The 13,941-nt window shown below is 47.0% G+C and overlaps 1 protein-coding gene across 2 annotated transcripts in view; it reads left to right on the forward strand.

Annotated features, from left to right (window-relative positions):
- The window catches only part of STK33 (serine/threonine kinase 33), a 160,517-nt gene extending 151,347 nt beyond the window's left edge, over positions 1–9,170 (forward strand). For both annotated transcript variants that reach the window (XM_058663428.1, XM_058663427.1), the window contains exons 12-13: positions 626–822; positions 8,447–9,170. In XM_058663428.1, the coding sequence (XP_058519411.1) occupies positions 626–822; positions 8,447–8,672 (423 nt within the window). In that variant the 3' untranslated portion in view covers positions 8,673–9,170. The remainder of the gene's footprint in view (positions 1–625; positions 823–8,446) is intronic.
- The last annotated feature ends 4,771 nt before the right edge of the window (positions 9,171–13,941 follow it).

The following is a 13,941-nucleotide window of genomic DNA, read 5'->3' on the forward strand; positions in this document are numbered from 1 at the left end:
GGGAGCTCTCATTCTTCCAGCCTCCTTGTCAGTCTTCCAGGAACGGTACTATGAAGGGTCTGCAGGTGCTGGAGAATGGCCTGTGTGGTGTGCCATGCCCCAGCATGCCTCATGGTCTTTCAACCCTGAGTATTTCCCATCAACACCCTGACCAATTGCTGTCACACACGCAGGGTCAGGGTACATGCAAGGTCAGGGCACACGCAGTGTCAGAACACACGCAGAGTCAGGACACACGCAGGGTCAGGGCACACGCAGGGTCAGGACAAACGCAGTGTCAGGACACACTCAGGGTCAGGGCACACGCAGGGTCAGAACAAACGCAGTGTCAGGACACACTCAGGGTCAGGGCACACGCAGGATCAGGGCACACGCAGGGTCAGGACACACGCAGTGTCAGGACACACGGAGTGTCAGGGCACACTCAGGGTCAGGACACACGCAGGGTCAGGGCACACTCAGGGTCAGGACACACTCAGTGTGATCTTGATGGGCACCAAGAGTTTAGCACTCTCATTTTTCCAAGTGAATTTTTCTGAAAATGGAGGAGTATATTATTAAAAGATGTAGATCTTTTAAATTGCCTGAAGTATTTATAAAAATAAACATTTATTGTTATTATTAGGGCAACACACTGGCTTCAGGGAGACCATACAATGTATTAGAAATGATGAAAGAATGGAAAAATAATCCAGAAAGCGATGAGGAGAACACAGCAGATGAAAAGACTTACTGGTCCATTCAAGAAAAATTGAAGAACTACCATCTCAAAGGAAATGCCCATGATGGCAATGATAGTTCAGATGGAGAGGAAGGAAAGCAGGTAAGAGGGCCCACAAAACAAGTTGGGAGAACGGTTGTTTAGTCTCCAAACTGGGAAGCACCCTCACAGCATTCGAAACATTTTTTTCCCGGCTCTTTTTTGTTGTCCATCTGTAACAAAGGACCTGCATTAGATGGAAAGTACTCTCCATCCTGTGGGCTGCTATCATTTAACCATGTGACCTGCATGTATATTTTTAAGTTCAATGATTACGTAGAGCAGGAGTCAGCAAACGGTCTCTGCCAGGGCATAAATACAGGGTTGAATATACTTAATCCCCAAATCCCAGAACCCCTGGGGGGAAAAGGTATAGTCAACCTGCTGTAAATGTATTTTCAGCTTTTAAAAAAAAAATTTTTTTATATTAAAGAGTGACAGAGAGAAAAGAAAAAGGGAGGGAAGGAGAATTAGAAGGAGAGGGGCCAGCACTGAGGTACAGTGGGTTAAGCCCATAGGCATACCATTGGCATGCCATAGCAACATCTGTTCAGGTCTCTGATGTTCCACTTCCAATCCAGCTGCCTACCTGTGTACCTCAGAAAGCAACAGAAGGCGGTCTAAGTGCTTGGGCCCCTGTATGCATGTGGAACACCTAGTTCAAGTTTCTGGGTCCTGGCTTTGACCTAACCCAACGCCAGCCTTTGTGCCAATTTGAGGGAGTGAATTGATGATGGAAGAACTCTCCTTCTGTCTCTGTGTGTGTGCCTCTGCCTCTGTAACTCTGCCTTTCAAATAAGTTAATCTTTTTTTTTAAAGATTTATTCATTTTATTACAGCCAGATATACACAGAGGAGGAGAGACAGAGAGGAAGATCTTCCGTCCAATGATTCACTCCCCAAGTGAGCCGCAAAGGGTCGATGCGCGCCGATCCGATGCCGGGAACCTGGAACCTCTTCCGGGTCTCCCACACGGGTGCAGGGTCCCAATGCATTGGGCCGTCCTCAACTGCCTTCCCAGGCCACAAGCAGGGAGCTGGATGGGAAGTGGAGCTGCCGGGATTAGAACCGGCGCCCATATGGGATCCCGGGGCTTTCAAGGCGAGGACTTTAGCCGCTAGGCCACGCCGCCGGGCCCAAGTTAATCTTTTTAAAAGGGTGTACAAGTAACCAATAAGTATATGAGAAGCTGCTCAACAGCATTACTCATCAAGAAATTGTAAATTAAAACCATAATAAAATGTTACCACCTATTTACTAGAACAGCCAGAACTAAAGACCTGCAAGTTCAAATATTGGCAAAGACACGGAACTGCTGGGATTTTCCTGTATTTTTTGTAGGAATACAAAATGATACATTCCTCTTTAAATATAATTTGGCAATTACTTATAAACTAAACATTAACTTATCATTTACCTAGCAATCCCAAATATATAAAATTTTAATTTCACAAAAATGATTGTGGGATATGTTTATACCAACTTTATTTATGATAGCCATAAAGTAGAAATAATCCAAATGTCCATTAAATAAAAATGAGTAAGCCAATTTTGGTGTATCCATGCAATAGAGTATTACTTGGCAAGAAAAAATGAATTATGGATACATGATGAACCCAAAGACCTGTATTTTGGTAGCATGAGAACTTACAGATATCTCAGTAAAACTTTCAATTAGCGGTATTAAACGAATAAGTCAGATATGCCATTTTTGACTTATGAAGTTTTGGGAAAGTCAAACTGATGTTTTTTAAAAATCCAATCATCCCAAGAAAAGAGGGTAGAGTGGGAACTTGTTCTGTTTCTTGATTGTGATTTTGATTATATAGGTATATGCATTTGTCAGAACTCATCGGGATGTACAATTGAGATCTGAGTATCTTACTGTATGCAGATTTTACATTAGTTACCAAAAAAATTCACATCTTTCTCTAATTTTCAAAGTAAATTTTATTTTCAGTAACTCCCAACAAGATCCAGATCTTTATATGAATAATCATTATAATGGAAGTTGATTTCTCTTATTTCCTTTGATTTTCTTTCTGTCCTTCCTTCCAGAAGTCATAGGGAATGAACATGAGAGAAGGTTGGTGACCATTGCAAGCAAACTACAGCAGAGAACTTAAATCAGAATTTTGTCATTTGGAACTTGTGCAGGTCTATAATTTGAATGTGTGACTCTGGAAATGGTTGCTATGGTGATAAACCACTTTACTTAAATAGCATGTATTTTACTCAAAATTCAGAGAAGTGGTAACAGTTTCCAGTAATCATGCACTGGTATTAACTTGCAGGGATATGCCTAGAGCTTACAGGTTTTGCATCCATTATCACCAGATAAGTTCATCAGGTTAAAGTTACGCCAGTGAATAATGAAATATATATATTTAGTCCAATTTTCTTGCTTGTTACATATCTTCACTTGCACACAAAGGGTTTCTCCCCACTTCTCCCTTCCCCTACCCTTCTTCCCCACTCAAGATTAATAACATGAACTAGAGGCATCAAGGCCAAGGTTACTGAAGTACAGAAAGGTGACACTGGAAGGAACCCCATAAGGGCATCTTCTCCATCATTCCACCTGTAAATGGTAAGAATTTCTCCAAGAGTAATGATCGAAGGGCTGCTTGGAGCAGCCCCTGGTATGACCATCCTGACTTAGTGCAGCACTCAGAGATACCATCCAGCTCCATGGTGCTGAAATCGGCTCACTCCTTTGATTGTATATATCCTCTTATTTTTTATCTCTTTAGACTAAGGGCTCTCTTATATGGAGGCCTCCAACCCTTTATCGCATTAGCAGCCTGGCTGTAAACCCTTCTGGCTCTTTTATATCTTCTCAAGCCAGTTGCGTTGTTTCAAGTATGAATCCACCACAGTTTCATATGAGGACAGAGAGTTCCTTTTTTTTTTATTTCTAAAGTGTTTTTCCAAGGATGGCCCATTTTCCTAAGTGCTGTGAAATGACACACGAGGGCAGTGATTTCAGAGGACACCCACAGCAATCTTTAGATTTGCCCTTGAACTGACACATGGATGACCAGTAGACTCGTGGTGCTCAGTTAGAATCTTTCCCCTGAAACTGAATATTGAAATCCCTCTTTCATCTTTCTCCCCTCTTGTATCATCTTATGGGGGCTTCTGTCCTTCTGTTTGCCTGTCATGAGAAAGATCTTAGAGCCTTAACAATTTCACTCTTCATTTCTCTGTCCTTTATTTACAAAACTGTAAAACTGCCTCGATGACATCTTAGATCCCTAAGGAATCCCACCAGCTTGAGAAAGGAAAAGGAGAAACCTAAAATTCAGATAATCTATAACCTAACAGAAGAAATCCCTGAAAAATTAAGGTTTGTTCACAGTCTTAGGAAAAGTCTGGAAGCTGGAATTTGCCCTGGCCTTTTTATTCCAAGAAGGTGAGAGGCTTGACTCTTAATAAAGAAAACTCCAGCTCTCCCTGCAAGACACCGTGAAGGTCATTCCGTGTCCATGTTCCGCTAGTGTCAGAGCACAGTTTCTATGAGCTGTTCTGGAGTGGAGGCTCAGATCACTCAACAGCTAGAAAGATCCTGCTGCCTAAGCAGTGGCTTTAGGACACACACACACTACAGATGCACACACGTGCACACAAACACATGCTACACGTGCATACAATACATATTACACATGTGCACAACATATGCATGCTAACACAGTATTTTACATGGTATACCCAGCTACATGGAAGCTTCTAAACATTTACCATCAGCATTTGCCTAAAGGTGAGTAGGTTTGCATTGATGTTACTAGGAGAGTGAAAAAACTGTCATTTTTGCAATCCATTTTAGGTCAGTTTTAGAGATATTAAAATATGCTTGTCTGTATTAGTTTGAAAATATATTAAACATCAAATTATCACATTAGGAAAACAGCCAACTTTAGGTTTGGGCGTTTGACCTAACATTTAAAGTGCTGGTCAAGACACCCACAGTCCATTTAAGAGTGCCTGAATTCAAGACCCAGCCCCCTCCTGCTAATAAACACCTTGAGAGACAATAGTTGATGCCTCATGTTAGTGTGTTCCCCCTATAAGTGTGGGAGACCCAAATTGAGCTCCCAGCTCCCAACCTTCATGGAGCCCAGTCATGTCACTTGGAGAGTTAACTAACAGGTGGCACTCTCTCTCTGTCTCTCAAATATATATAAGCATTTTGAAAATATGTTCTTATATTTACTGTTAAGCATATTAATTTTCATGATTGCAGTAGAAGATAAAATGGTTATATCTTTCAAAATTAAAGACATGTACCTTTTGATACAAAATGTTATTTTGAAAATGCGTATTCTATAAATACACGGATGTGCAAAACTGCATGAGTACAAGACTGTGCTCCACAATATTATTTGTATAAATGGAAGTAAGTAGGGCTCGGCGGCGTGGCCTAGTGGCTAAGGTCCTTGCCTTGATCCCATATGGCCGCTGGTTCTAATCCCGGCAGCTCCACTTCCTCTCTATCTCTCCGCCTCTCAGTATATCTGACTTTGTAATGAAAATAAAATAAATCTTTAAAAAAATAAATAAATAAAATAAATGGAAGTAAGTAAAAGATTGTAGGCAATTTGACTACTCATTGTGAAAGGACTAGCTAAGTAAATTATGGTACATCTCAACAAAAAGATAGTTCATAGCCAGGAAATTCTACCTTTTCTGTGACGTTCAAGATAATAATTACTTGAAAACGTCACTATGTAAAAGAATATGTACAGAGGGATATCACTTGCATAAAAACAAGGGAAGAAAACATGTTGACCTGTGGCTTAGGCTGAACCATGTGGGATTGCCATTATTACTGTGTTGACCTGCAGCCAATGGAAATGACAGTAAATGCCAACCAATTCTGTTTGCTTAAATATGCATCAGAATGCTCTGGCAGTGCCCACTATAGACCCACAGTTCTCTTGTCTTTGATGAATGCTGAGCTAGCCAGGGGCAGGGAGATCTTGAACATTGTGAGTATAAGTCAGGAGATATACTACCTATTTAAAGAAATGAATCACTGAAATTCTAAGGCGGTCAAGGATTTTCATTTTCCTATCTTTCAGCAACACTGAAACAGTCAAACATGTTGATTTAGTTTCCTTTTTCCTTCCACCTGGCCAGAAAATTTTGAGAATTAGCCCAAGATACTGTAGCTATAAGGTACTAGAGCCTTAAAAATCCCTGTGGGATCCTGCCCACTGAGACTGTCTCCAAATAGTTGCTCCTGCTAGCTGCAGCTTCTGAGTGTAATGATTCAAAGCCATCAGCAAATGGGCAGTGCAGAATGCAAGCACTGAGCCAACGTCACTGTCTCTCTCTTCCTGTCCTGCAGAGGGCCAGTTGTGGCAGACATGTTCAAAACATTGCCTCAGGGCTGGCATATTGGCTGAACTGGCTAATCCTCCACCTCCAAGGCTCGGCATCCCATGTGGGCCCTGGTTCCTGTCCCAGCTGCTCTGCTTCTGATCTGGCTTCCTGCCTGTGGCCTAGGAAAACAGCAGAGGATGGCCCAAGTCCTTGGGACCTTGCACCCACATGGGAGACCTGGAAGAAGCTTGTGGCTCCTGGCTTTGAATCAGCTCAGCTCCGACCATTGCAACCACTTGGGGAGTGAATGAGCAGATGGAAGACCTTCTCTGTCTCTCCTTTTCTCTCTGTAAAGGTCTTCCTTTAAAAGAAAAACAAATGTTAAAAAAAAAAAACTCTCCAAAGAGAGAGAACTACTGCTTGTTTCACCTTTTAATAGGTTGTGTGTGGACAGTTAATTTCATGAGCTGGAATTCCCAAGAGCAGTTCCATGTCCTAGGGACTGGCACCATACTAAACAAAGCAACTGACTCCCAGCCAGACATTAGGACATCGGCGTGTTATATCCTCACCCTTTGGTTGAGTATAAGGAGCTTTCAATGAAGGGATAAAAGCTGCATTAATGAACATTAAAGAATTTTTAGTACTTTTTTTTTCACTTCTTCAAAAGAATACATAGAGAAATAACCCAGTCATTTTCTTGGGGAAGATAACCAGAAAAAATGGATCTTTTTACTTTCAAAATGTATGCAAATTCAGGTTTTTTTCCTTAGTGCAGAATGCTTTTTAAGTTTACCCACTCAAGATTTAGCATATGCTGTTACAAAGTCAGACGTGAGGGGGTATTCTGAGGAGGTGCTCTTTTAAGGGCTGTTTGCAGTTAACAACCAGCAGGTAGATTTTCTCCATCCTGAAAGTATGAATGGCCCAGTGTTGTTCTGCAGCCCTGGAAAGTCACTTACTGCCAGCAACATGTCTGCTTGCGTGAAATGTGGTCACAGTGTCACAAGAGCCCAAACAGCCAAGGAAACACCAGGTCCCTGTCTCTGGTGTTACCTGTGATCTTTTCGCGGTCTTTGGGAGTTGTCCACTTCCTGCTTGTTTATCCTAGCGTTGTACGACTGCCAACCAGCAGACTATTAAACGCGGGGCCACTTCTCGGCCCACTCTGCCCAGGAGCTTGCCCACTCAGTGCTCCTGGGTCCTGGCTGTGTTCTGCATGCGAGGGCCCCGAGGCATCTCTGCACCTTTGGAGCCCTGCAGTCAATGTGATGTGGTTGTGTGGTCACTTGGTAAACAGGCCTGAGCTCAAAATGGAGTCTGTTTCAATCATGACAATAGATGCAAGATTGATTCCTCCTCTAATGTGGAGTGAGGTGCCTGAGAAATCACCACTGCTCATTAAAAACCCTTTCTGTTGGTTTTGTTTATTAAAGCTACATAATACATTCCGTTTTTTGGGGGGGGGGGTATTTGGTTTATTTGTTTAAGGTTTATCTGTTTGAAAGGCAGAGTAGGAGAGGGAGAGAGAGAAAATCTTCCACCAGCTGACTGATTCAATCCCAAAATGGCCACAACGGCCAGAAGCCTGCAGTCTCACCTGGGGCTCCCATGTAGGTGCAGGGACCCAAGCATGTGGGCTGTCTTCTGCTTTCCTAGGCACATCAGTAAGGAGCTGGATTGGAAGTGGAGCAGCCAGGATGTGAACAGCACCCATATAAGATGATGACATTGCAGGCAGAGGCTTAACGTATTCTCCCATAGCACCCACAGAAATTACTCATGACCACTCTTTCAGTTCATTCTCAGTATGGACCTCTTAGTAGACATGAAAGTATTATTTTTCCCCCATTTGCCAGTGAGGCATCAAGACTTGATGAGATCTCCAAACCTGCCCAGGCTCAGGTGGCTTAGAGAAGCTTTGGTGTTTTGCTTGTATGGACACCCTGAATTAGTACATCCTGGTGATTCTAATCCAGGCACAAAGTTGCTGCAGACGGGCCACTCGCTCATTCTCCCCATGAATTCCAGGAAGGATGAAATGAGATGTCTTACAGTGTGTCCCAGTGGACTGACCTGTAGCCAGATTGCCAGACAGACTCTGACTTTGCATTAGTGAAGCTTTTAAAATTGAGCCCGTACAGTCTGCTCCACACCAAACACTAAACAAGGCAGCTTTCCTCAAGGTGCTAAAGGAGCTGTTTCTGGCATTTAATGGTTTTACAGTGTGACTGGTTTATAGCCTGGATTTAGAGAGTGCTTCACCTGACGAATCCAGGACAGAATTGTAGTTCCTTGCTGTGCATTTCTGTGGGTAGCTCTGTGTCTGAAAGTTAATCTGCTCCTGTCCTTTTATGTTTGGCCCACTGTTTCTGCAAAGGAGTCTCCTACATCCCACAAGAAGGCAACTGCAAACATCGTTGACACGTGCCATTCCACTTGCACTTCCGCTTCCACATCTAGCAGGCTCCTTCCGGCCGATCTCAAGGGCGAAGCAGAGAAGACCCCTGCGACCGCAGGCCAAGGGACTGCAGCCAAAGTCACTGCAAAATCCACTGCCCAGCCTAAAACCAAAAAAAAACTCTAAGGCCCCTTCTCCGCTGAGTGGCACAGAAACAAACCCGTTCTTTCTAGTGCTAAGGTGAGGGGGTGGGTGGGGACAAGGACAGCGCTCTGCCAAGCTGTTAGCCTCCGGGCTCTGCTGAGCCCCGCCGTGCATTTGTGCCCATGTAAAACCAAAGCGGGTTATCTCCAAAGCAGCATAAACTGCTGCACATGGTCTTAAAGGACAGGCAACGTGGGCCTGCCAGCAGCTGGAGCCAGCATCATCAGCTCTGTGCATGCCAGCGCTAGGCGGGATACGACGGAGGCAGAGTCCCTCCAGTGCAAGGTTGTGGGCACACTTGGCTCGGTTTTACTTCAAATTCTTTTATTTAGGCAGTTATTTATAGGGGGAAACAAGAGGCCCAATACAGTAGTGGAGGTTCCCAGTGATTGTCTGCACTTTGCACTGCAAAACTGTTCCAAAGTGACAAATAAACTTGCCAGAGGGCGTCAGTCATTCCTCTGTGTTCTTGTGATTTCAGGTTGCTGTGCATGGTTTCAAACAACTTATTTTAAATAAGTAGATAACTAGGAGATTTTATATCAAATTACCGTTAACTTGCTGCTAAATTTCAAATGTATTGATTGCATCAATAAAAAAACGATGTTAAACATGCATGTTAATTTTTATGCTCACCAGGGGTGAACATAATTAGGTACTATAGTTCCATACACTATGGGTTTTGCTGCCGGCGTGGTCAGCACGAGCCACCTGGTAAAGTGATTTTGCCCTTTGAGGTCAAACCAGGTGAACAAGTGTTTTCCTTGACTTCCCTGCAGCAGCTTGCATTGACCTTTACCTCTGTGAAGCACTGCCCTAGCTTGCTCCCAACCCCCTCCCACCAAGCGATTGTTGGTCAGGCCTCCAAAGTGACCCGCCCCTCGGCAGCCACATAGGAGCCTGTGGTGTACAAACCCAATGCACGGCTGAAGGTAAACACGAGTTTCTTGCAGTTCCTTGTCAAAGTGCTGAGGGAGGCGAAGAGAACGCTGGTGTGCGTTGCCTTCATGGCTCTGTCAGTGCTTTGTTAGCACCCTCAATGGGCTTTTTCTGGGGGTGCCTGCTGGCCAGAGCAGCCCGTGTCAACATGTCCTAATTGGACTTTCTAATTGGTGCTCATGTAGCTTCTTCAACCTTCTTCTCCTGTCCTGATTCTCATTTCCTGTCAGGAGCCCATAGATTGTCTGCTGAGCTTGAAGCATTTTCCAGGGCTTGCGAGCCACTCTTTGAGAAGAACTCTGGCCCTGTCGGCTGGAGATATCTTTCCCTTCCCCATGGTACTGGCAGAGGCCGAGGGGTGAGCCGTTCCCCTTGTCCTCTCTGGCAGGGCTGAGCCACTGGGCAGTTTGGCTGCTGGTCTCCTGCAGAAAAACCCCAAGATAGCAGCTCTGATTCTGTTTCGTAACTCCATCATCTTTTGGGATTGGAGAGTTCTGCTATTAAATTAAGTACCATCAGAGCTGGATTGTGGTATGGCATATAAAACTGCCACCTGCGACGCCAGCATCCCATATGGATGCCAGTTTGAGTTCCAGCTGCTCCACTTCTCATCCAGCCTCCTGCTGGTGTGCCTGAGAAGGCAGCGGAAGAAACTCAAGTGCATGGGCTCCTCACTCCTGGCTTTGGCCTTGCCCAGCCATGGATGTTGAGACCACTTGGGGAATGAACCAATGGCTGGACAGTCTCCCTCTCCCTCTCTCTTCTGTAACTCTTTGAAATAAATAATCTGTAAATGGAGTTTCATCTTTGTCATCTGCTTTTCTCTGGCCCTCAATTGCCTGGTCTGCTCAGGGGTGCAGAACTAACCACTGTCTGAAGGTACAGTCATTGTGTGACACGTTAGTGTGTCCCCACCACACGCCAGGCCCGGCCACCCATCCTCCCCACCATTCTGTTAGCTCTGCTCCAGCTAGATCTTCATTTTATTTTCATGGAATCATTGTGATCCTCATTTAACTCACTCTGGCTAGACTGAACACTAGAGTATTGTACTTGTGAATTGTTTGGGGACCCAGCTGGGCCAAGCCAGAACTGAGCTTTGTTCTCTGCTGATGCAGCTCGCTGATATCTGGGGGCACAGCCCTGCTTTCTGAGGACCTTCCACTTCAAATGGGCTCTCAGTGGGTAGAGGCCGACTCGAAGGTGTCCACAGTCACCAACCTGCTACCCCACCAGGCCCCTCGGGGACTCCCCCTGTGGGGGAGCACAGAACCAGCATCATTCCAAGGAAGGCAGACACCGACCACCATTATCACCTGCATGACAGATAACGCCTGGGCAGGAGAAAAAGGGCCAAAGAGATGGAGACCAGGACCCCAGGACAAGGTCGGTTGAGTAGAATTGAGGATGATACCTAAGAAGGACTTAAATCTGAGAGGAAAGGGAAATGGGCTGAGGGTAGAGGAGACCAAATGAAAAGAAATGTAATTAATAAAGGAAGCTGGATGACAACCCGTGGCTTTGCCAAAGTGGGAGCGGGAGGCCCAGGGCGCAGCCCCACCTGGTGAGCAGGTAGATGCTCTTGGCTAGTCACTGGCTTGGCCCTGCTGCACGGGCTGCACCCAAGCAAACCTGGGTACAGACACAGGCCAGAGAAGCAAAGGCCGCAGGGAAGCTTGGGCTGAGGGCAGCAAGGGTTTTGGGAGTTAGCCACAGAGTGGTCCTTACATTCTGACCTGAGATATTCTATGGGGCTTTGGGGTTGGAAGGAAAAGGAGATAAAAATCAAAACATTCATTGCAATACTTTGTTTAAGGAATTCTATTTAACTCTGAAATGTACGTTCCAGGTTAGCCAGATGAAAAAGAGACAGTGCTGGAAGTGGAGCTTTTTAAGTTGCGACCCTGCTGCTGACGCCGCTGAGGATGAAGGCTTTGTTCAAACATGTGCTCCCCACCACAAGCACAGCCCAGACCGGCGCCTAGGACACTGTGTTCTCTGAAGGCAGCACTGGACTTCAGACCATGAGGAAACATCCCTGGACCCCACATTTAACACCTGCCTCTCCAGGACCCCAGATCCCTCGGGATTACAGCAGTGGAGGTGCCAGCAAGGTCAGAGGGGTGGAATGGGAGGTCCAGCTGCTGGTTCACTCCCTGGCCCCTGTGCCGAGCTCCTACATGCTGCGGTCTCTGCTCCTCCTGCCAGCCATTCCCTCCACATGCCTGGGGCCTTCGGGCCAGCAGAGGTTCCTGACCCAGGGTGCCATCTGTCTCTTCCTTTCGGGTTTCCTTGAACCTTCTCACAGCTAGAATTCCACCTTGCACACCAGTCTGTTTTCCCCTGAGATCCAAAGCTGCCCAGCACCCTCTCCCTAGCAGTTGTGCCTTGCTGTCCAGCAAGGGCAGGCACACCTCTGGTGGAGCCCAGTGGAGAGCATACACTTAAAAGGAGGCCCTCAGGAAGAAGCTACAGAGACGGGGTGGTCGCAGGGGCTGAGGGGTCCTGCAGGCAGTCCCTGACATTGGCCGGCCCAGCACTGCACTGCACTGTCTGAAACTGGACTCAGCAGATCAGCAATTAGGAGTCCAAGTCTAACCTTGGCTTGGGGAGCCTTAAAAAAAAAGCAACGCTTGCCTTTTAACAGCCAAGAGTCCCTCTGGCCTGGAGGGGACTGCCCCAGGGCTGTTGATGAGCCCCCACCCTCTACCCCGATAGCTTCTGGGAAACCCATGGTGTGACCTGAAGACCAGACACCTCCCCAGGCCCTGATTTGCTCCATCTCAGCGAGCGCCAAACTCGCTTTACAGAAGCATCTGAAGGTAAAAAAGTTTCACCCTTCAAAGGCCTCACATAGTCCCCCTGTACTCTTCAGGATCCCGTACTTTGCCGAGGGAGCTGGCTTAGAACTCATTTTGATTTCTCTGGAGTGCATTGTGACCACTCCATTCTCATCCCGGAGCCAATTTCCTTTGCTTTTGTTCTTCAAAGGAAAGCTGCCGTCAGCCCCCCTCAGTTGTGGCCAGATGAGCTCAGCTCTGTTCTGGCGCTCCTGGTTCTCTGCCTCCTCGCTCCCGCCGTGTCTGGAGCAGCCTTTAGGAGGAGGGCTGGGGGTTCCCACCACTGCCCTCATCGGCTTCACCTCAACCAGTCATGTGCACCTGACACTGGGACCAAGAGCAGCTTGCAGGGGCCACCAGAGCATCACTCTGAGGTCTTAGGGACTCCCTCTTCCTGTTGCCCAGAGCCATCCCAGACCCCTTAGCCAAACCCCGGGAACACGGGGTGAAGACCTCAGGGGAGCACCTCTCAGAACCACACCAGGAGGCAGCAACGCAGGTGGAGCAGAAAGCACTGAGACTCTCCCTAGCCCCGGGGGAGGAAGTCCTGGTGTGATGGTGGCAACCAGCATCTCCTGCTTGAGCAATGGTTTACATCAAGTTTCCTAAACATCAAAATGCTCTTACAAGCCTGGCCCCTGGGCGGTGTTAGTGGGCGGGATCTCTGCTGGCCAAAGCACCTCTTCTAAGCCATGGTGTGACCATGGCAGTGACATCTACAGAGGTGTCATCGGTACAGAACCATCCATGCCAGACACCATCCTAAGCTCTTGCTGCAGGATCATCTTTACCCTCATAACCCCCAATGCAGTTAGTGCAGTTCCTGCATCTACAGGGGAATCCATCGAGGCACAGAGAAAAGCTGCCCTTGCCTCCACAGGTGCTCCCGCGGGTGGTCCTTTCCATGGGGACATGGGGGGTGGGCAGATGGCGACCAGGAGCAGAAGGCTGTGATGCCTGTCGCAGGGCAACTAGGGGTGAAGAATCGCCGCCAGGCTTCCATCTCCCCCATGTCTTCATGAGATGGCGTGTGTAGCTGTGGGGCCCGGAAGTCACTCACATCCCTCTCCTGCTGCCCTGCTCTGGGATGTTGTCTAGTACAGGAACATTCCAGCAACACCGCCTCCCGCCCCTGTACCATCCTACTTTGGAGAGCGCACACCGTGTGCACAGACTGATCCATGGAGCCCACAAGGGGAGGCTTCCCAGCCGACCACCTGCTACTCTGTCCCAGGAAGAGAGGCACTAATGACTCGGGATTCCCAGTGCTGTCCAGGAGCACTGGAGGATGAAGTTCCTAGCAGGGCACAACCCAGGCCTCCTGGGCAGTGCGACCTGAGCTGATTTCCCATCGGTGCCCTTGAAGTGGACTCTCAGTGGCCATTCAGGAGCCCTTTGGCACTGCAGTGACTGCCATAGTGACAGTGTATGTCTCCTGGGTTGGACCCAAGTCACAGAGCCCTCAGATCACC

Source organism: Ochotona princeps, chromosome 4, assembly GCF_030435755.1.
Source record: "Ochotona princeps isolate mOchPri1 chromosome 4, mOchPri1.hap1, whole genome shotgun sequence".
In the NCBI taxonomy this organism is placed as follows: domain Eukaryota; kingdom Metazoa; phylum Chordata; class Mammalia; order Lagomorpha; family Ochotonidae; genus Ochotona; species Ochotona princeps.